The sequence below is a fragment of the Ctenocephalides felis genome, unplaced genomic scaffold, assembly GCF_003426905.1.
Source record: "Ctenocephalides felis isolate EL2017-DRISC unplaced genomic scaffold, ASM342690v1 CF-g0.4_SCAFFOLD_01492, whole genome shotgun sequence".
Taxonomy (NCBI): Eukaryota; Metazoa; Arthropoda; class Insecta; order Siphonaptera; family Pulicidae; genus Ctenocephalides; species Ctenocephalides felis.
Window position 1 is genome coordinate 18,172,917 of NW_020537646.1, and position 25,241 is coordinate 18,198,157.

The 25,241-nt window shown below is 28.2% G+C and overlaps 1 protein-coding gene across 1 annotated transcript in view; it reads left to right on the top strand.

The window, feature by feature from the left end:
- Positions 1–24,714, top strand: part of LOC113370953 (eye-specific diacylglycerol kinase-like) — a 53,007-nt gene extending 28,293 nt beyond the window's left edge. Inside the window, exons 6-19 of the mRNA XM_026611619.1 lie at positions 5,600–5,787; positions 9,465–9,639; positions 12,241–12,451; positions 13,366–13,558; positions 14,042–14,144; positions 14,223–14,413; positions 15,189–15,286; positions 15,643–15,771; positions 16,830–17,031; positions 20,318–20,608; positions 22,160–22,223; positions 22,293–22,450; positions 22,854–23,017; positions 24,439–24,714. Coding sequence (XP_026467404.1) covers positions 5,600–5,787; positions 9,465–9,639; positions 12,241–12,451; positions 13,366–13,558; positions 14,042–14,144; positions 14,223–14,413; positions 15,189–15,286; positions 15,643–15,771; positions 16,830–17,031; positions 20,318–20,608; positions 22,160–22,223; positions 22,293–22,450; positions 22,854–23,017; positions 24,439–24,488 — 2,217 coding nt within the window. The 3' untranslated portion in view covers positions 24,489–24,714. The remainder of the gene's footprint in view (positions 1–5,599; positions 5,788–9,464; positions 9,640–12,240; positions 12,452–13,365; positions 13,559–14,041; positions 14,145–14,222; positions 14,414–15,188; positions 15,287–15,642; positions 15,772–16,829; positions 17,032–20,317; positions 20,609–22,159; positions 22,224–22,292; positions 22,451–22,853; positions 23,018–24,438) is intronic.
- The last annotated feature ends 527 nt before the right edge of the window (positions 24,715–25,241 follow it).

The window sequence follows — 25,241 nt, forward strand, 5'->3', positions numbered from 1 at the left end:
AATATTTTCTGTACATATTTAATTATTTATTTTACTGCATCGAAATGATCCTGTTTATATGTGTTGAATTGATATGTTTATCTTGTTGTGCGATAAAATATAATTCCATCTATTTCTAACATATATAACAAGTAAGTATAATCAAATATGTACCATGACATAATTTTGGGTATAGATTTCAGGGATAAAACTATCAACTATGGCAAATGCATATTCATAATTATATGAGAGTGAATATATGAATTGCACCATTTAAATTTTGATAAAGCTTTAAAAGACATATTGAAAATCATGATTGTAATTTGAATATTGAATCAGATCTTTTAAAAAAATGAAATAAAAATTTTTGTTTTTCATAGATTGAACATCACCAACAAATGACCTTTATGAATGAATTAACCTTTTAGCTGTATATTTGATAAATATGAAAATGATCAATTTATTTACATAATTCTTTTCCTAGATCTGAAAATACTATATAAAAACTTTGCTCAAGCTTTTGATAAGGTGATGAATTTATGGAACATGATCAAATATTTTCCTTTAATCCTGTACATTTCAAAGAAAACATGGAATTTAACATCGTACATGACTTCAGACGTGGGAGATGCAATATTTGCTTTATACAACGTATTAAATTGTACCAACAAATCAAAATGCTATGAATTACAATTTCGAATAAGAGATACATACATGCTTCAAAAATTATATTCTGGTTATTAATTCATCCTGAGCCGATTTCAAAGTATCGCCTGTTTTGAATGAGTAGCTAATTGCTGTAAGCGTATATTATTAATCATCACAAAAATTATATAAATGGCCCTAAAATTAATCTATAGATTAATCTACTTCCGACCTTCGCAGAATTATCTGCGTCGCCACTAATACGTATTATTTCGTTTCGTCGGGTGCTTTTCTCATAACCGCAGCTACTGCTCCCAATGATCCTTTCTATACTACTTCGAAAGGATATAGTATTCTCATAACAAGGAATTTTCAAGTGTAATCCCTTATTTATGAACCCTAAATCCTCGAAGACCTTCTTGAATGAGGATTGAAACTGTCTCGAGGACATAAAACAGAAACATCAGTGTTTCGATTTGAGTGTAATAACGGTAAATAAATGCAAATAGTATTTTTATATATAAATATCAGTAATTTGTTATATATATATATATATTAGAGTGGTTTTAATAGAAACTGAAAATAACTTATTATATATGAATATTTAGATTTATCCCACACAAGATAAGACTCATTTACAAAATTTATATGACATTAAGCTCAACAATCGAATTATGATATTTTAACACAATTTTTCACAAAAATTATTCATAATAATATAACAAATTGCTTTAAACATTATAATATAATGCTCCAGGTTTGAAATTGATTGATCTCTTGAGATTTTTTGGTAAGAGTTTTAAAAGTGTGATTTACCATGGCCTACAATATTCTAGAATTTTGAGTTGTAAAACCCTCTGAAAATTGAAAAGCAATTTAGTCAATATGATTTTTTTATGATATGCATAACAGATTATTTCCTAATTAGAAATAAAACTGTTTTTGTTTAGGCTTTAATTTGTATTTAAAATAATTAATTACTAGTAGAATTTGGGAGCAGCATTTGAAGTCAGGTAATATTACAGAATTTAATAGTAATTTTACAATCTTATATCAAAAAGTTTTTCAAAAACTCAAATTTTTGCTTGCAATTTTTCAACCTACTTTATAAAACTATGAGTATTGGTAAATATAATATAAATAATAAACATCTACATCCTATAAAAAATCTCAGTCTAAATTATACCCGAATATACCCTTCTATTTTTATATATCTATATTTATACCCCTCAGTATAAATTATACCCTTCTATTTTTGAATTATACTGAAAAGTAGAAAATAATTTTACCTAATTTACCTAATTGTTTTATTGACTACTTTATAGTATAGTTTTTATGAGTAGCTACTTCTATTTATGAAATTATTTTTCTAAATTAACTTGTTCTTTTTTCAAAAATTATGTATTTAATTTCTAATTTTTCACCATTTTCTACATCTTAGGAATATGGGATTTAGGATCTTTGATGTATGTGAAATAATAATGTATAGTTCTTCAATGTACCCACAGTCATACACACTTATAACTTAATTATCATTAATTATAATTTTTAATGAATGTGTAATTGATTAAATTATTTTTAGATTTGATACTTCACGATTTCTGAATAAGATTTTTTTTCTTTTTTAATGAGACTCAAAGTTCAGACATTATATATATATATATATATATATATATATATACACCTAAGTCCGTTTTTACACGGAGATTGGTTCCAGAAGAAACCGTGTAAAAAAAGACATTGATCTTATACAAAAATGGGTGATTTGTTCCTAATCTCTAAAACCTATTAAAATGAGTGAAATACAAGAATTTTTAAGAACAAGAATTCATGTTTATTTTATTAAATCAAATATATAATGCTTAGTGCTTTTCACATTTGCTTTGACCAGTAAAAATTGTTTGTACGCGCTAAAGGGGAATTCACTTAAATCTTTAAGCTGGTATTCGCAAACTATCGATACTATCGATGGTTTCAGACTTTTTTCCTTCGTAAATACTTTTTTGTGATATGAACATACTTCGCAAAAATTAAATTTGACAAAAAAAATTTAAGTACATAAAATTTCAAATCGTGCTAAATGGAATAAAATCGTGTAAAAAAATTAAAAATATTCAAATTTCAAACCGTGTTATTTCAAAACCGTGTACAAAAAGACCGTGTAAAAACAGACTTAGGTGTATATATATATATATCAGCGTTCGAATAATTTATCATTGCCAATCAAAATAAAATATCTTTGAATTTACGCATTGTTCTAGACAAGTCGGACAATAATTTATGATTGCTGAAGTTATTTACTGAAATTATTATTTTCATCTCGACTGAAATTTTTCCATATCTATTTACGCATTTATCCTCACAATAACAATCGTAGTAAAAAGTTATGTGAGTGCCAACAATCACAATAGAGACACATTCTCTACGCAATCCCATTTTAAATATTACATTATTATTACCACGAGTCGTCCTCATGCAGACATAAATGTTGTTTACAACGAGCGTAGAATCTAAGAGCACAATCCTGGATTTTCCGTTTAATAAAATCTTCAATCGAAATCCTTTTTCGTGTGACCTTGTTTTGGCCCCACATAATTCTGTATTCTTCTAACCCATAATCCCATATTACCAGTTTCCCTGATATGTTTGTCGTAGGAAAATGTTGTTGTCCGTTCTTGGTTTGCAACCCGTGTCAAAATTCAAAACGCATATGTGTAGATTGGGTCAGATGAAATAGATTCATGTCGAGGTGGGTTTTCATGTGATTTTATAATTGCATTTTAACTGCATATGCGGGTATACCGTAACTGCACTAAATAAAAAGAGGTGACATAGAGAATATTGGAATCTGACTAAATTTGATGGAAAAATGTGTAAAATCAAACGAATTTTTACGGCAATTTTGGTGAAACCATATTAACCCGACCCCATTCCCGTTTTATTTGCATTTTGTGCTTTTTGGGACTAGAGTTTATTTATTTAGTAATATTATTCAGTGAATATTTAAATTTATTACTTAATTGGTAACAACATAAGTTAAAGAATGAATTTAGATCTAAATTATTATCACAATATTAATGAAAAAATAAACATGGTTTTAATTGAAAATAGTGCCTTCGCGTATACCTGTGCAAACTAGAAATCTTTTACACTTGGTTCAAATTGAAGTTCAATTTACCTGACGTTCTACCACCGGTCAAAGTATTCATAAATATTTAAGTCTAGTAAAAGATTATGTGAATCTCCTAATCCCAAATTTAATTAACATCGAAATGGACATAATAATGTAATTTATTTAAACCGGAACCACTTCCGATTGCGTAACAAGAGGAAAAACACCTGATAGGTATTACTTTGAGGAAAAATACCTGATACGTAAGTGATTAGGGTCGCTATAATCAAATAGTATGTTCGGGTTTAACCTTGTGGTTACGACGTAACAACTTGTGATTATGAGGGTTAACGATAAGAGCACTAATTGTTACCGAATGGAGAATCTTTTGCGCACTTTGTATCGATCTTCTTATTAACGCATTATATAAAACAAGATAAATATGAAATTTACACATAAATTACGCATGATACATAAATTATGCAGTAAAACCCCGTTAAGACGCTGGTGTCTAATACTATCTCTCAAAAAGTACCTCACTGCACATCTGTCTCTGCATTTGAAATCATTTTGTCTCTTTTATGCATAATACGCTTTCTCGCATAATGCGTGTTTTTTTACCGATTCCTTGGATAACGTATTTTTTGTGTAGTGAAGGAAATACATTTAGGCATACCAGGCTAGGTATATTGTCCGGGTATGACTGGCTCAATAACGTCTGAAAATAATACGGACTCTCTTTTTATCTCTTGACTTTTGTTCCGCCGGAAACTTTACGTTAGGCACTACTTTATGGGGGGAGGATCTAGAGTTAATTATACGTTCCTTCTAATTAGTTCCAATAGTTTTTCTTCTTTCCAAAAATTTCAAGTCTATTTACTCTTCGATAACGAAAGTGTGTATATGGCGTTCCACACAGCCTTAGTTGTCAGCACCAATTCTACAACTATGTTTGTATGTGCCTTGTGAGGGCACGCAAAAGTTCTAAATTCCATCCTATTATTATTTAAATTTTCTTTACATTTTTCCAAAATTTATAATCCCTCCACTCCACATTAAATTGATAATATACTCGACCTTCTAGCAAGCACTCTGCGGTGAACACTACCAAATAAATTGCATTTGTAGTAGACTCAGAATTTAATTTACGTTTTCTGTTTAAGTGCTCAGATATATCATACAGTCTTCAACAGCATAAATTATTTCTATTTTATTATCGTGCAGAAAATAGAATAAGTGCATTCATATTTTAGTAGTCTAATGTATAACAACATCTCGTCTAGAATGTTTGATTTCTACATTTATTATCTGCTTTACTTCAATTTGTCTTGGATTTGTTTTATTAGATATTCTTACGACTGTTTTGACCTTATTTCGAAATCGTAATACCTATATGTTTTATACATATTATGTATTAATTGCATAACACATATTATATTAACAAGCAGTCTACAAAATTGAAGATTGTTAACCTCTTACAACTAAGAAAAATAATCTGATATTATAATGCGCAGGATGAAATGATTATTTTGGTTAGCTTGATTTTAAGCACATAGTAGTCATTAAAGTCTAGTTTTGGACAACCTGATATTAGGCAGTAGTGATTTCTACTCATATTTAAAAATATACTTTTAAGCAAAAATAACTCTGCTCGGCATTACTGTAAAAGTATCGGCGTACATATTAGAGTATGTAGTTTAATTAGAAAAAAATAATGCATAAAAAACTTGCATTATTAGAACATATATTTCATGTGTCGATATCATAAAAAACATATTTGTTCATATTTACGACAGGATCTTCATACGTTTGCATGATTTATTTATTGATAATATGAATAATGTTAATATTATGGACTTTCAGGATAAAACAGAGAAGGAACCTAAAACTTTCGTTATAAAACCGATACCATCGACTACGGTGACGCCGGTCCTCGTGTTTATCAACCCGAGAAGTGGAGGCAACCAGGGCGGAAAACTTCTGCAGAAGTTCCAATGGCTTTTGAATCCCAGACAAGTATTCGATCTTACCCAAGGAGGCCCTAAAATGGGGTAAGAAACATTTCTTGTGAATAAACCAGTATGGTACTTAAATTTATTAAAATACTTTTCCATTACTGGAAGTAGAAGAGTTCGTTTTTACTTTTTATGAGATCGTGATATATATATATATATATATATATATATATATATATATATATGTCATTTTGAGAAAGAACTTTGATATTATGAATGATTTATGTACAATCTTGAGTAACTGCATAAACGATTTCCTGTTCAAAAATACACTGGAATTCAATTAAGCAGATTGTCCCAGAACTTGACCTCAAGCTCAGAACTTTATTGTCCTGAAAAAAATTAGAAAGGAAAAATATCTCAAGTTCTTTATAAATTATGAGTTTTTAATTGCAACCTACAGCTTTGGTGAAATTATCACTGGGACCATAATCGTAAATATCATTTCTAGGACTACAGTAAAAAATACCACAATCACATACACTTTTCAAGAATTATGACTTGTTGAACTTTAAGTTTACAATTTTTTAAACTTTGAGAGACTCTCCTTAAAAAAAAGTACTAAAATGTGTTGGCGAGTTTCATAAAAAATTGGCTTATTTAGTCAAGATTGTCTAGCGGTGAAATACTTAATAATTTTGTTATTAAAAATTTTTGAGTAAAAAAAAAAATAAAAACTTCAAACACGATAACGTTTAACGTATTTCGCTCGCTTGGTGCATTTTCATTATTATAGTATATAAATGTAACTCTTTTTTGCTAATTAGAAACATAAAAAGACAAGTTTCTTCTAAGATAATCGTAATGGTATTAATATAATTTATTATTTTAATAAAAATAGAGATAGGAAGTGGATTAATATTTCAATGTGTTCTCAATAAAGCTGTTTGTTTTTCTTGGCTGATACCTGTTTACCCAGATAATATTAATATCATTTGTTTTCTTATATCTAATTATTATTTAGGACAGATTCTTATAGATTCCAGAAATACATCATCTAAATATATTCTTCTAATATTGACAATAATTCAGTGTTGACATTGAGAAGGAAATTTGAAGTGTTTTAATTATCTGAAACGATGCCAAAACAACATCGAGTTGCCTCTAAAGTTTTAAATGCCAATGCAGACAAATATCTTGGATTATTGGTAATGTGAATAGAAAATGCGCATTTTGGATATAAGGAATAATTGCAGTATATCTACCAAGGAAACCGTAGTAAAAAAGGAATAAAAATAGTTTTATGCTCAATTTTGTGGACGCTGCAAGATTTATATCTATTAGACCTAGAGTAGGTAAAAATGTTGAATCAGGACGAAGAATAAAATGATGTTTTGGAATGTTTGCATATCCTAATAAAGAGCACGTCTTTCAGTTAGTTGAATTTTGTGGAACTAGAGTAAGAAAATGTTATAAAGAAACTGACATGTAGAAAAAATTAATAAAATGTTTAAGTGTAAGATTGTCCATAATAAATATTACAAATAAATCGATTATTTTCAACAATTCGTGCATCTATATATTATTCTGAACATGCTGAAAAGTCAAGCGTATCATCAAATATACAAATAGTGAATAATTTCTTTTTGAAAATGCATTCTGGCGTAATTCTCTAGCAAGTGGGTTTGGATGATCCTCCGGGCAGCTTTTGTAATTGTCTGAATGTACTCGCATTTCGTCGTTGTTTAATCTGGATTTGTATTACAAACTGTGTATAAGCATTTTAAAACGAACCATCTGCTACTAGTTTGTACAATTTATTGTGATTATTCTATCCATAAACTTGTATCAAAATCCAAGTAACCTAATATTCTGTGTCGGTTTCCTTGCAGGCGCTCCTATTACTAACAATACCGCATTTTGTACCGCTATTAACATTTTCCTCGATATTTATTGCAAGGAAACTTCTGTTCATAAATAACAGTGAACTATATAAAGTTATTACTACCAATAATCGAAATAATATATACTCAATAAAGTCATAAACCGTGCTGATGTTCTAAACTGCCAGTTAGCTGTAAACCATTTCCCTATTGCTATTAATTTCAACGTTAGCTACTATAATAAAGTTTCTGAATTAAAATCACCGCAAGGTTATAAATATTATCTGTTATCATAACTTTGCCGAAGGTATCATTAATCTTGTTTTCACTGCAATATGATACGGTAGTAATTTCATGTCGTCATTAGGACATATTGTTTTCTCTTCAGAAAGTAATTATTACTTGCGATACATGTGCTTCTGATATATATATTATTAGCTTCAGCGTAAAAATAGACAATTATATAAGAGTACTGTATTTCTCGGCTACGCTTCAGCGATTAGGATATAAATATTTTTAATTAATATCAAATAAATTTTTTTTCTATAAATTAATTGCAATTATATTATTATAGTTCAATTTTATCTATTTTTAAATTGATATCTTGAGATTAAAAATAAAAATTTAACTATTGCTCTATCAAATCAAGTAAAAATAAGTTCATAACTATTGTTCTTTATTTCGAAAATAATATTTTTTTTATAAAAGTGCGGTATTACAACATACCCCGTGTTTGAGACTAGTTGTAGCATCTACCTTTCTAGTAACGATGAAAAACGACAATAATATTTTACTAATTCATTATTTACTTACATTCATGAAAATTGACTTGTTTCTAAGTAATTCTTTTCATAAATGAATATAAACTTAAGAAAAAAGAAATTCTTATTACAGATCAATGTAAACTACAATTATACTCATAATAATAATAAAATATGTAGTGACTTCTGCATAATTTACATTTGCCTATATCTTACAATTGTAAGATTAAATTATACATTCCATTACATATCAGACAATTAGATTTTTGCATGTTACTACTACAGCTCCAGGTGTGAAGCTTTTTACCTTAATTAAAAATTTAAACAGATCAGTAATCACAAAAATACACATTATCAAAGATTGATAATATTGAAAGGTAATAAAATACATAAAATTCAAAATTAGTCGATAATAATAACGTAAACCGCAATTTTATGATACTACAATTATATATTACCTCAAAATGATGCAGCTGCACACTTTCGTACATTGTGTGGGCCTGCGGACAGTTGTGATTGCATGATGCAGAGGTATATGTGTTCAATGGAGACAAATAAATATTTTATTATCTTATAATAGCCTATTGAAAAACGCCTCTCAGTACTTACCCTTTTATAAAAATCTCCTATTTCCTCCAACATATAGGTTCCCAAACATGTTTTTGTCTCAAATTTTTTAAATGTCAATGCACATGTGGACCCCTTGAGCTTTAGCGTCCTTTGCTATGGAGCCACTATTTAAATTTTCTACATTTGTGAACTGAATTTAATCCAATTTTTGGTGTATTATGAAGCACTACCATGGACACACATTTTTGTTTCGTAAACCCCTTGAAAGTTGTCATGCACCCTTGGTGGTCATCTGTACCAGTTTGGAAATCATCACCCTACACGATGAAGATATATTAATTTAACCATAATTAAACATACAGGCTATAGCAAAAATATATAGGTTTAAAATAAACTTTTAATAAATTTATGATTCTTCCAGTACACCATACCAGTACTAAATTATACTACTTAACCACTGATATATTACTATAATATATTACTGATATATGATATATATATATATGTGATATATATTCACATTCATATATTTATTTTAATTTCCATCTTTCTATTTCAGATTAGAATTATTTCGCAAAGTGCCAAATTTGCGGGTGCTAGCTTGCGGTGGAGACGGCACTGTCGGTTGGGTGCTGTCGGTCCTCGACCAAATCGGCGTTGTGCCGCCTCCGGCAGTCGGCGTTCTACCCCTGGGTACCGGAAACGACTTGGCCAGAGCACTTGGCTGGGGCGGGGTGAGTAAAATATACTTTGTTACTAACTAAATTCGTAATCGATAGATTTATATTAGTGGGTTAAATTTCCGGGTAAAGAGATATAAATGTATTTTTGCTGAAAATCGAACGTTGCACAAGAAATTTATTGTTTCGCTAATTAGAAGAATCAATGTTTAATGTGAAATCTCCAATATGATTAAAATTTTATCCTGATTTATATGAGTCAAAATACAGAACCTACTCTGTATACATTTTTGTATTTGCAATCTTGTTAATTTTTTATTTTCAATGAATTTATAAAAAAAACAGTATTTTTTTAGTTAGTTTGTAATTTGTTATTTCATTATGTGGGATATGATACAATATATATATATATATATATATATATATATATATATATATATATGTACATGGTTTTCTACCCTAATGATACGGGAGCTAACAACATTTTCGAGAAAGAATTTTATCTGGCCTTGATACTATGGTTTATACAAAAACCGACATTTCAGAAAACCGGTTTTCGAATTTTAATTTTACTAAAAAACCGGTTATAACCGGTTTTCGAATTTTATATAGAAAATAAATTTTTGTTCGAATATTCTGTAATTTATCCGCAAATTTAGTGTAATTTAAAATAGTATTTGACTGAATTTTTTTATTGTTTAATTTTATAGATAGTAAACAAAATTATTTTAATTTTAATATAAATATATTAAAAAATAATAGTTTTTAGTAATAATAATATTTTGATTAAATAACTTTGGAAATAATTATTCGTTAATCATGCATCATTTTCACATATGAGAATGAAAATATTTTTATGATAGTGAAAGGAAAGTTTTCGAATAATAAAAATAATACATTTTTAAATAAAAAAAACATTTATAATAAATTAAAAAAAAAAAGAACAAAAAAATATTAGATACATGTTGATACATACTTGTTAATATCAATTTTAGTTTCAAAAACAATTAATCTAAACTTTTATTTTTGTTCCGAGCAATTTAAATTAACTAATTTTAAACATTCTAATTGTTTTTTGTTTAATAAAATATGATTTAATAAAATTGAGAACGTCTATCGAATTGCTACTTAAACGTGTCCTTTGTTTACACACAAAATTTCCTGGAATAGAAAACACTCTCATACTTGCGACCAAATTATGCCTAATTGTTTTCAAAGCCTGATATAATAATTCTAAGTTTTTTGTTCTTTAATTTGTGGCCTATAATGGTTTAAAACTCTTTTTTAAGTTTCAGTAGAGAAAGTTAATTCTTCAAGAATGGTATAAAAATCTAAATTATTATATACAAAACCTTTCTGGGAACCATTGCTGACTGATAAGATATCAAATGCTATTGAAACGATATGATTTCAAGAATCAAAACGCTTTCATCTATCTAGTATATTTGGCTATATTTGTCATTTTCCACTTATACAGTAAAAACCGACTTTTTTCACTAAAAAACCGGTTTTCGAACTCCATAATTTTCGCCAAAAAAACGGTTTTTAAAACCGGTTTTTGAAAACCGACAGACCTTACTTGATACTGATACTAGTTCTGAGTTTTTGATAAAAATATAAACTTTTTCTTGGGAAAGTTAAAAAAACATAAAATTATTAAACGCGACTTCCATATTTCGTTGTTCCATTGTCCCTGGGTCAATTTTCATTAAAAAGACCTACATCTAAAGCGAATAACTGTTAAACTTAGCATATATTAACTCATGAAACAACAATCTCTATATGCATAATAATAGGATGCAAGACCTCCTAATACCTATCCTCGATTGCGCAATAATTTAGCATCGCGTCAGATACCCGACTGCCGTTAATTGCATTTCAGGTAATGAATGCGTCATAACTAGTTGCGCATCAGTTTACGCTTATGACGCAAAATTAACGGAGGATTCATATAACAATAATGCCGACGGCTAAACACAATGATTTGTTCGAAATAATTAGATCCATATAATCCTAAGCTGTTGCAATACGTGACACGGATCAATATAATAGTCATAGAAAACAGGGATAACAATATTTATATTTAGACTTCAATTTTATTGCGTAAAACGGTTGAAATTATATTTAATATAAATTATATATCTGCCTGCTTACAATTTAGATAAGTGCTCTTTAATACATCAATTTCAATGCGACGTATAATTTCCATAATTAACTTTCCTTAAGTAAGTTTTAGTAATCGCAAAAAAATCGAAAATGCAAATATTTGCATATCTTTACGTTATAAAAGTTCACAAACATTTTACAAAGAGCGAACATCCGAATTGAATACTTCAAAAAACATTTGATTTGTAATGGTAGGGAGACGTAGTGATTAGTTTTTTATGGAAATAATTTAAAACACATTTTGCATGTGTTGACAATGTGAAGAAACGATCAGTTTTTGAGAAAGTCTTTTTTTTATTTAAAATTTTCATATATTTTTTAAATTTCAAAACATTTTTTATTTTAAATATCAAAAATGATTTCGGTTTTTAATTTTATTCCTACTAATATGATAAAGCTAATATATACTTATATATCAGATAATAATTATTCAGAATTTACTATGATTAGGCAATATTTTCCGGTGATTATAAATTATTTCTTCCTCAGGGGTACACTGATGAACCAATCAGCAAAATTTTGGCAAACATTGGAGAAAGCGATACAGTTCTCCTCGATCGATGGCAGCTAAAAGTCGTTCCAAATACTTCCGCAGAAGCGAACGAAGAAGGCAAAGAAAATCTTCCCTTGAACGTCGTCAATAATTATTTTTCACTCGGAGTGGACGCCCACATTGCCTTAGAATTCCATGAAGCAAGAGGTAATATAATGCATTATCAAGAATATCATATGCGTATGAGAGTAAATTTAACCATAGTGGGTAGTAATAGTTTCATCCAATCAATAGATAATAATTTTCTCGAAGTATAAAGGAGTTTTGTTTGTGGTATGTGTGGGAAGCTAGTTTAAAGACATTTAATTGTTGTTTGTGAATTTATTTCACCCAGCGATAAATTATTATTAATTTATTTATACACTAGTACATGAAATCATTATATCAAATTCCGTAATAACAGCTAAATTAAAAAAAAACGAAAAGCTATTGCCCCAAAAACTTATTTATATGTACTTAACTTGTGTTGGTGAAATGTGCTAGAATATTGCATCAATGACCTAATTTATATTTCATTTTAACCGATTCTCTAAATATGATTGTAATATTGATCCGATAAATTTATATGTGTGTTTGCAAGTGTGTGTGTATGTGTGTGAGTGAATGACATAAGCCAAATAGCTCATAGAATAGTCATGTATTCTGATTGCTATTGAAAATAAAAATTAAAAAAAAAAAAAAAATTTAACCGAAATTGTCAGTTTCATTGATTTTCAATAATTACAACTGTCTAAATATGACATCTAATTTTTTTAAATAAGATAAGAAAGATAAGATGTATACCCCGCCCAGATGTGGCCCTTATTGTTAAAGAGAAGGTGCATTAATGTAATTAAACTAAAGTAGGTACAATCCAGGTAAGAATTAAAATTAATTAAATTCCAATAATGTAAGGTTTAAAATAAAATAATCTTATAATAATTAGAAAACTTTTCATCAATGAAATTTTTTTCATTTAAGTATTGCTTTACTTAAATATAAATAAGTTTGGTATCGATGGCATTTAAACTTTATTCTCTTCAAAATATAAATTTTACTTTTAAATTATTGTTCATTTTCAGAGGCCAGACCAGAAAAATTCAACTCTAGGTTACGAAATAAAATGTTTTATGGTCAAGCTGGTGGAAAAGATTTGCTTCGGAGAAAGTGGAAGGGACTTGCAGAGTTTGTCACTTTAGAATGTGATGGGAAAGATATGACGCCGAAACTTAAGGAGCATAAAGTGCATGCAATTGTATTTCTAAATATACCAAGGTAAGAATAATAAACAAACTAAAGGAGTATAGAGTGCATAAAATTCTATTTTTTAAATTAAAAATTTGTAAGGTGGATTAGAATATAATTTTTGAGATTGAAATTGGAGAAATAGACAAATTTTCACTTGTATCTTTCCTGCAACAATGACATTTTCAGTTTTGTTCAAGTTACCAATTTTATTTTTGAAAAAAAAAACAAAACAACATTGTTTACTTTTTGTATTTGAATTTATATTTAACTGGTAAGACTTATGCAGTACATATAATTAGATGGCATTTATGATATACTAAACATGGAAACTAGTACTACCATCGGTTCTTGCAACTGAGCTTGGAATGAATATAAATTCTATTATAAACTTTTCAATTCAATTTTATTTCAATTTTTTTTAAATATAGTGATTGCATTGAAATTGTGCCATATTTCAAATTAAAGCAATCTGTTAAACAATTCAAATATATGAAAATTCTATTCCCCCAGCTATGGTGGCGGTACGCATCCTTGGAACAAATCTGGTGGAACCTACGAGCCTATGACTGATGACGGTCTCATAGAAGTCGTTGGCCTTACTACATATCAACTGGTAATATTGTAATCAATATTTCAATAGCAGACATGTCATAATATGATGATAGTATAATAATAATGTGTCAAAATTCAGCCTTTGCTCCAAGCCGGAGGACATGGAACGTGCATAACGCAGTGTCGGAGTGCGCGCATCGTCACTTCGAAAACTATTCCGATGCAAGTTGACGGAGAAGCTTGTAAATTGATGCCTTCCATTATACAATTAACTCTATTGAATAAAGCATTGATGTTGGCCAAGCGTAGGCCCGGTAGAACAAATGTTCAGTAAGTAGAATTAGATTATTCTATTAATCTGCAGTCGCTATTAAAACTTGTAGACTTTAATTCCTTCCGAACGTAGACGTATTGACCATGGATTTGCCGTGGTGCAGAATACTTTGTTTTAGACATAAATGGTTCCATAACTTCAAAATTCATGAATTTTATCTATATATTTTATTTTAACTATATTTTCATGTAGCAAATACAACTAACAGTCTTAAATAAAGTTTGACTAGAAATAAAAATCAAATATAGTACTACAATTGGAAAACGATGTGCTTGATAAAAACACATAATCTAAAGGCATGTCTAAATTGTAATGACAACAGGGATAATTTTATATTTTAATTTTTCAATTTGTTTAATCATTATCAGTACCGACTTTTCTTGTTATCTTTTTACTTATAATTTCATTGCAACTATTGTTGTTGCATTTATTGTACTATAGTATGCAAAATAAAAAGCTATATAAATTATAACCATAAGAAAATGATTCATGTTTTAGTAACATAGGATTAAAATGAATAAGTGTTTTCTTTGACAATTTGTTAACTATTTCTTTTTTCTGATCATTTTTAAAAGTGATTTTTACGTATTTATGTTAATTGTATATTTTTATGCAATGTTTCTGTTGACTACAAATATTTGAATTATCCTCTGCATTCGATTCACATATGCCCTTACACATTATAATGATTTATAGCCGATTTGTAATTACCTATGACATATTTGGTATTGATGTTTATTACTAATCCTAAAATTATTATTATTCGTACAGACAAACAGCTGTTGGAACAATCAGCGTTAATCTGGATCGAATAACCATGACAGATTATGAACAGCATCATTATGATAAAGACCTTCTCAAACAAGCAGGTAATAATAATTAATTTTTGAAAATAAAACGAAAGTATACACAATTGAAAAAATAATTTGGATAACAATTATTTTTATGTATCACAAACCTTTCATAGAACATCCTAATAAGTAATACTAATAGCCACAAAAATTAATGATTCTTATGTAAATTCTTGCAATCTTTTATTTGGTGAAGTTTGATGTGTATATTTTATTTGATAAAGTTTGATTTGTGTATTTTATGTATAGTTATTACTTTTTTTCCTAATAATAACAATTACAATAATTAATAAATTAATGATTTCAATGCAAATCAATTTTCTTGAAAAGTATGGAATGGCATATTTTATATTTTTTGTACTTTTTTATTACAGCTGTCAATATGGGATCGATAGAAGTCAGTCATGTAGCAGATTTAGAACAAGTTCGAACACAAATTAATAAACTTCTAGCAGATTCAAGTAATGATTATAAATTATCATCGGACTGGTGTTTTGTTGATTGTAAGTAATTGATTTAACTTTTTTTTACTTATATAATAAATATATTTTATTACAATATTCTATATTATGTCTTGATTTTCATAATAAAGATTATAATATTTTATAATAAAACTATATGTAATTTTTTAAACTATAAGTAATAGAAAATAAAACAGTTTTTACAGAATTGATTGCTTAGTTTCATAGATGTTATTGCTGCTAATAGTCAACAGCATATTTCAGTTGTTTTCTGTTTCATGGTTTTTTGTTTAGGCTTAGAAGCCGATTCTTTCGTAATATAGGCCGATGTTGTTTTACGTTTCGTTTTCATATAAAATGGTACTAAAACTGTCTAAACTCTATGTATTTGAAGAGTTTCACACATAAAACTTCTAGTAAAACAGCCAGTAACTTCTCTCATATATTATTATGCCACTTCACGAAGATGCACTTATAATAATATTTTTTGACATTCTATTCGTGCTTTTTCTGGGTTAGATTTTTGCATAAAAAATGCATAAAACTACATAGCGTTTTGACAGTTTTTAATACCACTTTATATGAAAATCGCTGCGTTAACATAACATTGGTCTATTTTCCGGTAGAATCGGTCTATAAATTCAATAATTATAGCAAATGTAATAAAATTTAATTATATAGCTTGCTAATTTAAGTGAAAGGTAATAAGTATGCATGCTTTTTATTTTGCATTATAAATAATGATCTACCAATAACCATAATATTTGTATTACCATTGACAAGTAGTAAAAATAATGAAACAGTTCCTTAAAATTATACTAGTTTGTTTTAATGTTATATGCTTCGCTGCCAACCAAGAAGAGTTTATTTTACATAGTTTTTCGTAAACATAAAAATGGCGGATATATGAGATGGTGAGAGAAAAACCATTACCAATAATAATAATGGCGGGACATTTGAATTACAGAATACATATTTGATTACATATAACATCAAAACATATCATTACATATAAAATGTGACAAAATAATTTTGTCCAACAAGCATTGATGACATATTAATTAACCATTATCTTAGTAAATTATAACGTTATTTTCCAGCATGTACAGCCGAACGATTTTTCCGGGTGGACCGCGCCCAGGAACATTTGCACTATCTAACGGATGTAGCGGCGGAAACTTTATATATTCTGGATTCCGAAACAGGACCCGGTTTGCCCCAGACTCCGGAAGATGAGCTGACGTTCGCATCGGCGATTACGGCTGACAGGGGACCGCTGGCCGGGAGTCTGTCGGAGTCAAGGTACATTGATTTGACTGATATATGTATGATTTGTAGATATATGATTTATGGAAACATGATTTTGACTACGCTTATTAGAATAGGACTGTTCAATTGTGCGTTGTTGAATACTATTAAAACGCTTTGTTCTTATTTTTTTTTTTTGTATATTTGTTGAGACGAGTGATAGTTGCAAAATTTTCTAAAAAAGCACCTTAAAAATTAATTAATTGTTTAATTAGAAAGATTTTTTTTCTTTTTTTTTATTTCACTTTATTTCAGCAATCAGAAATATAAAAATAATTTCTGTGAGCTAAGCTCGACATTTAAATAACTATGATATTATATAAGATAATCCAGTGATATATCTTCCTTAGTTTACATAAAATCGAATAGCCATATCCTTTTAAGTCTTCTATTGTCATGCGGTAGTTAGATGTCAGCAACTATTGGGTTTGGGTCGGTCTCTAATTTATTTCTATGGATCAAGGCACGCTCTTGTATTGTTTGCCGGACTGTTAACATTTTCAGGCCATTGTGTATTGTAAAGTTTGTTACGTACCAGGGTGCGTTTAGAATTGATCTTAGGATTTTATTTTGCATTCTTTCTATTATTGCAATATTTGATTTTGAAGCAGTGCCCCATAACTCATTGGTTTTATTACACACTCATACAATAGTAATTTGTTCTCTGCACATAATATAGTGTTACGGTTTATTAGCCAATATAATTCTTATAATTAGAAAGATTGACTACATTCATTAAATTTATTATTGAAATAATTTATTTCTTAATTTAGTAAAGAATTTATTGAATTATTAAATACTTTTGTCACTTACTAAATGCTGAAAGAAGAATGAGATAAGTATGAATTTGTAATTATAAATTTATAAGTATACGTATTAAACTTAAACAAAATGTTTAAGTATTATTAACTGACCGAGCGATTAACTGTGTGACTGTCGAGTTATAGTAATCGCAAAAAATCGAAAATGAAGGTTTTGCTTATCTTTACGTTTCAAAGGTTTCTGAACATTTGCATACCTAAGAAAAAACGGATGTATGTATGTGGGTGTGTGTGCGTATGGGCAAATAAAAATTTTATTGGATGATTTTGAGAACGCTGACTAAACGATTTCTATTGACGGGGAGACGTGATTTGTTTTTGGGCAAAGTAGTTCTAGCCGTTTCGATGATACGGGACAAAAAGTGCAAAAAATGCAATTTAATTTTTGGGAGAAGATGTGCATATGACATTATCAAATATTTGATAAATAAGCACAATATTTTTCTCATTCACATATATGGTTCAAACCAATGTTCTCGATATTCTGAAAATTTTAAATTACGGAAGTTCTAGGAATTTGCTTTGAGGTAGGATGCCATCGAACACTAATTTATTTATAATTAATACATTTATTTAAATAGTTTTTATGAGATGGCATATATCTAATAGATGGTATTTATTTAATATTTTCATTGTAGTGGTTTCTTGAAGATGCACCGAAATCCACACCTTGATTTATTTGTTTCTTTAGTTAAAAACTTTGTAAAAAGTTTGTGATTTCCGTGTAAATTTTTTTACTAGCTAGTTTTAATTTTAGTTTCCTAAAAAATCTGCATTTTTTTAATGATGGGATTTAGTACTAAAAACTATCTCTTAAAATTTTAGTTGCTTCAAATATCCTTTATTTTCATATACTTATCACTTTTATCTAGTAATATCAGCAGTAATCATTCATAAGCGCTGTGAAAAATATTTTATTATAATAAACTTACGGCCCATAACCATTTCCCGGAAGATTTCAGTTATTAAAAATAAGCTTGATGTCAGTATAGTTACAGATTAACAATTAATGTATAGAGAAATAATCTTTTTTTTTGTAATGTATGTTATTATTTTTATCAAAAATGTAATAAGTCATCTAATATAATGTATATAATTATTTGATAGACACTATGCTATTCTTTGGACATTATTTTATCTGACAAAAATTAAAAATTCTAGTATACTCTCAAAAACAAAATTAGCGATACACACAAAATTTATCGTATATGAAAATTTTCTGACATTTAAAATTTTTTGACAATGAAAATAAACTAATTTCACTCTCAAGACAGCAAAAGTTATTCCAGCAAGATGTCAAGATCATCATCATGTGCTGCCTTAAGTTTTGCGATGCACGTCATAGCTTTAATATATTCTTTCTCGTCTAAACCGCCACTACACGTGCCCATATTAACGGAAGCAGTTTATATATTATGCGCATTCGAATTTGCCAAATTCATTGTATGCAGAATATTAAAATTCGTACAAATTATAAGACGAGCCAATGATACTCTTCACTGGTTTCCAAAACTTCTGATCGAGTGCATTTTCGCGAAGTATTACCTTGGCTATAGACTAGACTTGGAATGGAGTTTCGGTGACGCTTTTATCTATTGGGGAACTCCTGAAACTGTTGTTAGAACTTTCATGTCAGATCCAGCGAATTATGCAAGTGTTGAAGACTGTATTTTTCAGTCAAATAGCCGCAGGAAATTGTTTGTTGTATTGTGCTATTTAGCAATAATGTGGATGTGTTTTCTCATGTTGCTTATCGTTGGAAAAAGTCATTTTTTCAAGACCGATGCAGAATTGGCGCGTGCCAGATTGAAGTATATCGAAACCCACTTGGATGTGAGGCATTTGAATTGAAAGTCAATGTAATATTCAAAATTTCAGGGCATTGAATTATTCACTAACGGGATTTTAATATAACATTTTAGTAGAACAATTTTTTGTAAATCTATATGATTAAAATAAAAACGTTTATTTTGTTTTATATATAAGAATTCGTTGTTTTTATATTGCTTTATAAGTTAACTTCACAATTTTACTTTATTAGATTGTATATAATTTATAGCGCACCATATATTCTTTTTTTTGTCAACTATGTTATAAAATTAGTTGTGAGGGAGATTTTCTGCCTTACTATCTCTCTCCATAATCCTTGCGTACCCTTTTCCCATTTGTTGCATTACGTAATGGCGTGCTCTGCATCCGCCATAGTCGCTCCACCCAAAAGCAATAGCAATTATCTTATTTAGGTTATAAATGACTAAGTAATTGGTAGAATTAATATTATTAATAACTTAGTGGCCAATTAATAATTATGTGATTTTATGACATAATTTAAAATTTTGTGATATGTTATAAATATAATATCGGCGATAGAATTCTAATATTATATAATATTATACACTTGCCCAAGTAATTCACAAACAAATTATAAGTATTTTCAAAATTATATTTTTTCCTTTAAGTGATCGTGAATCCAGAGAAGACACTCCACCTTCACCACGCATATTTAGCAGAAACGTATCAAATTCTACGGCGACTCCGGACTCTTTATCTCCCGGAACGCGAAGCCCGGAGCGACAAGCATCTGCCGCCTCTCTTCATTGCTCCACCGGAACAACTGCTGTTCCATTAAGGTTGGCATCGCAAGGATCTCTTGAAGGATCTGCAGGTTCATCACAAGGGTCACAGGATCATGATCATCAGCTGATCACTAGTCCTAGGAATGCCGAATATGAAGGATTGAACTTCAAAAGGTAATTGTAATTTGATAGAAATTTGTTGTTTTTTTTTTGTTATATTTCGAATTTGATGATTTTATTGAGTGAAAATTATATTATGCATATGTAGTAAAAAATAACTTTCGAAAAATTACAACTTACTCTTATTTTTTTATTACAAAAGTATTACGTTTATATTCTAAGATACATTCCAATACGTTTTGAAGAATTTTTAAACTTATTATTTAGTTATTTTTTATTTATTAATCATCAAACCGTAATCAATAATGGTAAATTTCATATATCAATAAGTACAAGGTTTTACTTTCACTTACAGTTAGTATTTATTATGCGATGTTTTTTTTTTACAATATTCTTCGTATACTTTTCGTGATTCTACAAAATTGTACAAAATTTTTATTGGAAAGAAATCTAATATTACACAACTTACTTATTACCCGAGTATGTATTTAATGGCGCATTTACGTTTTTCTTTACGATCGTATTTTCAAATGATTGCAAGCTTGACAAAAGCTTTATTGTTTTATTGAATTACGATTTCTGTGACATTGCTAAGTTTATGTCTAAATTGCGAACTATGTTAAGCCAAAACCATAAAATTTTAATAAATTGAATAATTTTAGAGAGAATAATAAATGATTATAAATATAATCAACGTATCGTAAATAAAATGCAACTTTTAGGGGAGCTTTTATGGTTGATATAGTGAAACCTAATTATCTATTGTTTTAAGAAAATTAAGTAAAATTTAATGCTTAGTATTACTATTCGTGATTCAGGTTATAATATATGCCATTATTGATAAGAAGGTACTTGAAGTGATATTTGAAAAAATATGAATTTTACCTTCACAATTAATAGGAATATAAAACTTAATGATTAATTAAAATATTTTTAGGTTCAAATTTATTTATTTAAAGTTAGGCCAAATTAATTTTGGGTTATATAAAATTTAAGTAAATTTTTATATATTCAATAATATTATTTTTGATACTAGATATATATGTTATTCTTGCACAAACACTTGACTTGAATAATTCGATAGACGTAATGATCCTTGTTTAAAAATTACATAATTCATTTTTAAATTAACTCATTATTGTGTCTTAATTTTATTTCATTCTCTTAATATAATTTGCATGCAAATTTTTTCCACGATTTACTAATTTTATGAACAATTAACGTGTGATTGAATTTTTTACACATTTACATTTTAACTGCACAATCTTTGTAGAAGTGTGGTACATTCATTATTATGAAATTTTAACACAGAGAAATTTGTTTTGTTACAACCAAGCTAGTAAATGATATTCTAATCATTTGTGATTTGCATGAAATGTGAGTTTGTCACTGAAATTTTTATTCCTTTCATCTATTTCTACTTTTAACTCTAATCGCATGCAGCTTTCACGAACGATTATTCGGTTTGGGACAAGATACCTATGGGTACAGGTGAGAATTAAAATATTTTTCTGTGTGTTTGTGTAATTTTTTTGAAACATTATTAAATGGTGATCAAATATACAAAGTAATCAATTAATTAAATATATGTTTCATTTTTTTCAGCGGGCTTTTGGAGAAGAATACTGATGGTGTGCTCAAGGCAGCAAAATCTGGTGATATTAATTTGGTATGTGATAGTACAATTACAAATAAAATTTATTGAAAGTAAATAATTTATGTTCATGATTATTTTTAGCTCAAGGAAATGCATTCACAAGGATATTCATTGTTAACATGCGACTCAACAGGCCAGACTGCCTTACATTATAGTTGCCGATATGGCCATAAAGATGTTGTCAAATTTTTAATATCATATGCACCTACTACAATCATAAATATGTCGGATAATGAAAAGTAAGTGATAAAAATTTAAATAGAATATTATTGAGAACTGAAACTTATAAAATATTTTATAATGAATATTATTAAAAAAATGATTAAAATGAAACAAAACCTGATTAAAATGAAATGAAACCTGATATAACGCAGTAGTAATATCAATTTTCACTGAAAAACCTGATACATTGCAATAGATCAATATGAAATCTCTCTCAATACTCTTGCCTGATTGGATTTGTGATTCAACTCAGCTCACAAACCTGCTCTAGGCAGTACTACCCATTATTCATTATATCTATCATAATTTGCTCCGTTGATATAAAATTTACTACAGCAGTATTGCTTTACAATTTTCCAATAATCACCAAATATACCTCGTACGATCATTTGAATATTCACTCAATTAATTATATTTTAGGGGTCAAACAGCATTACATATTGCTGCAGAATTAGGCAGGAGATCGATTTGCTGCTTATTAGTCGCAGGAGGAGCGTCTCCAATATTAAGAGACCAACAAGGACGTACTCCTAAAGCACTGGCGTTATATGCCGACGATGCCGAACTTGCTGCCTACCTCGAAAGTAAGTAATATTTAAATTTATTTCGTAATTGTAATGCTTAATTATTTTTTATGCATTTCATATTTTTAATTCCTTCATTTAAACTCACCATGAAACGTGTACAGTGTGCTTTACAACTTTTCTTACCTTGAGAAAAAAATTTAAATCCTTATCTTTGCTGAGAGTACTGACCAAATAATTTTATAAACTGTTATCATAAACTAATAAATTATATCAGAAGTTAGTTCATTGCAAAAAATCGAATGTTTTATAAATATGATGCATTTGATAAATTTCACATATATACATGATTCCACTTACACTCATACTCATACTCATACACATACTCATACCTATACTTATACCAAATTTAAAAAACAAATACAAATTTAAATTAGTTATTATTTAAGTTTATTCAAACATTTCGAACAAATAACAAAGGTAATTTATGGATTAGAATGTTTGTACTAACTGTTCATTCTAAGTCGTCTAAAGTTCTTAAATCATTTCATTTTTGCATGCATTTGTATATTGAAATATATACTAATATAGTTATATTCTACAATGTTTCATAAATTCGTTTCTATAATTTTTATAAATATTCTTAATGCGATTTTCACACATATAACATAATATATGATGACAATAATAATAATAATAATAAATAAATAATAATAAATAATAATAATAATAATAATAATAATATTTTTTTGTAATACTACATTTTCAATGTATTTATAGAAACTTAACGAGATTTGGTGAACCTTCAAATGCATGGGTTTTAATATATTATAACATTTTCAATATTTGAGCCAAATTTAATCTCACATAATTATTATTGTTGATTAGAGCTTGTTTATGAATAAATAAATAAGTAAATAATTAAAAAGGTATTAAAAAAGTTCACATTCGCTTAATGAATTAAAATATGTTTCCACGTCATTTGCATACAACTTATTTTATTTTCAAATCGAAGAAATATTTTATGAGCTTAAGGCATATAATAATTTATAATTAATTGCAACTTTCTTGTGAATAAAATAAATAAATAAATGAAAAGTTGTAGAAAAAGTCACTTATGTCAAAAACTTTAACTTTAACTTTTTATATGCATGAATTTACATTCGTCTCATAAATCATTAAAAAAAAGTATTATTATTAATTCATCATTATAATAGGAATTATTTCATTTATTTGAAATATTTTACACTTTTGCATGATGCATTACATACAAAGTGGCACATATTCTGTAAATATATTTCATCTTTGAATTTTCGAAATCTGAATGTTTGCTGAATGTTCTGTTTGCAATTTATCATTTGTTTTCGTTTTAATTATTTTTCCTGTCAATCATTCATCATCACCATTATTGAAAAAACAATATCACATAGTAGTAATTATTAGTATTGGGTATATATAAATTTCGTGATGAATGTTTGCAGGTCAGGAGCAATTTCACGTCGTCTCCGACGACCACGAGACTGTCGTTTAGCTGAAACATCCGACAAATTACCCAAATAAATTATTGAAATATCCGTAACAAATCTAATATTCAATAATTGATGTGTATTTTTCGTTTCTTCGTCACTAGACTGTGATATTAAACAATTCATCGGAATAACACAATCGGCAAACGTAAAAGGTGGAACAATAGAATTTATATAAGGATAAAACCAGAGCTATTTTCTTATAAAGGAAATAGTGATTTATTACATATTTGAGTAGTTTTATTGTTTCATTTAAAGGCTTAACTTTCTGAATCTCTACATCTCAATTAGTATTTTAAGCTTTGATCAAATTAATATTTCTTCTTGATGCGAAATGAATCTCATTAGTGCTTCTTTATTTGTTATATAAATTCAAATACTATAAGGATTGTAGTATTGAGCACTAATCATGGCTAAAAAATCATCACCTTCATTGCTTTAATATTCTATTATTTAATATAAATTAAAATAAAAATATTTATTATCTAAGCAAGTTTTATCTCGTGATATTTTGTCGATGTTCCAGGCGATTGAATCAGATTTATCTATTTGTTCGAATAATGTAATATAACTATTGATATTAATAATGTAAATAATAAGCCCACAAATTTATTACAACATATCAATTACCTAGTGCTACATTCCATTTTAGTAATTTTAGTAATTCGAAAGCATGTGAATTTCTGAAAGATTGCGATAGAAAGGTGTAAACAGGGTACAAATGCTTTCAATTGTGTAAATATAAAAATATGACGCTG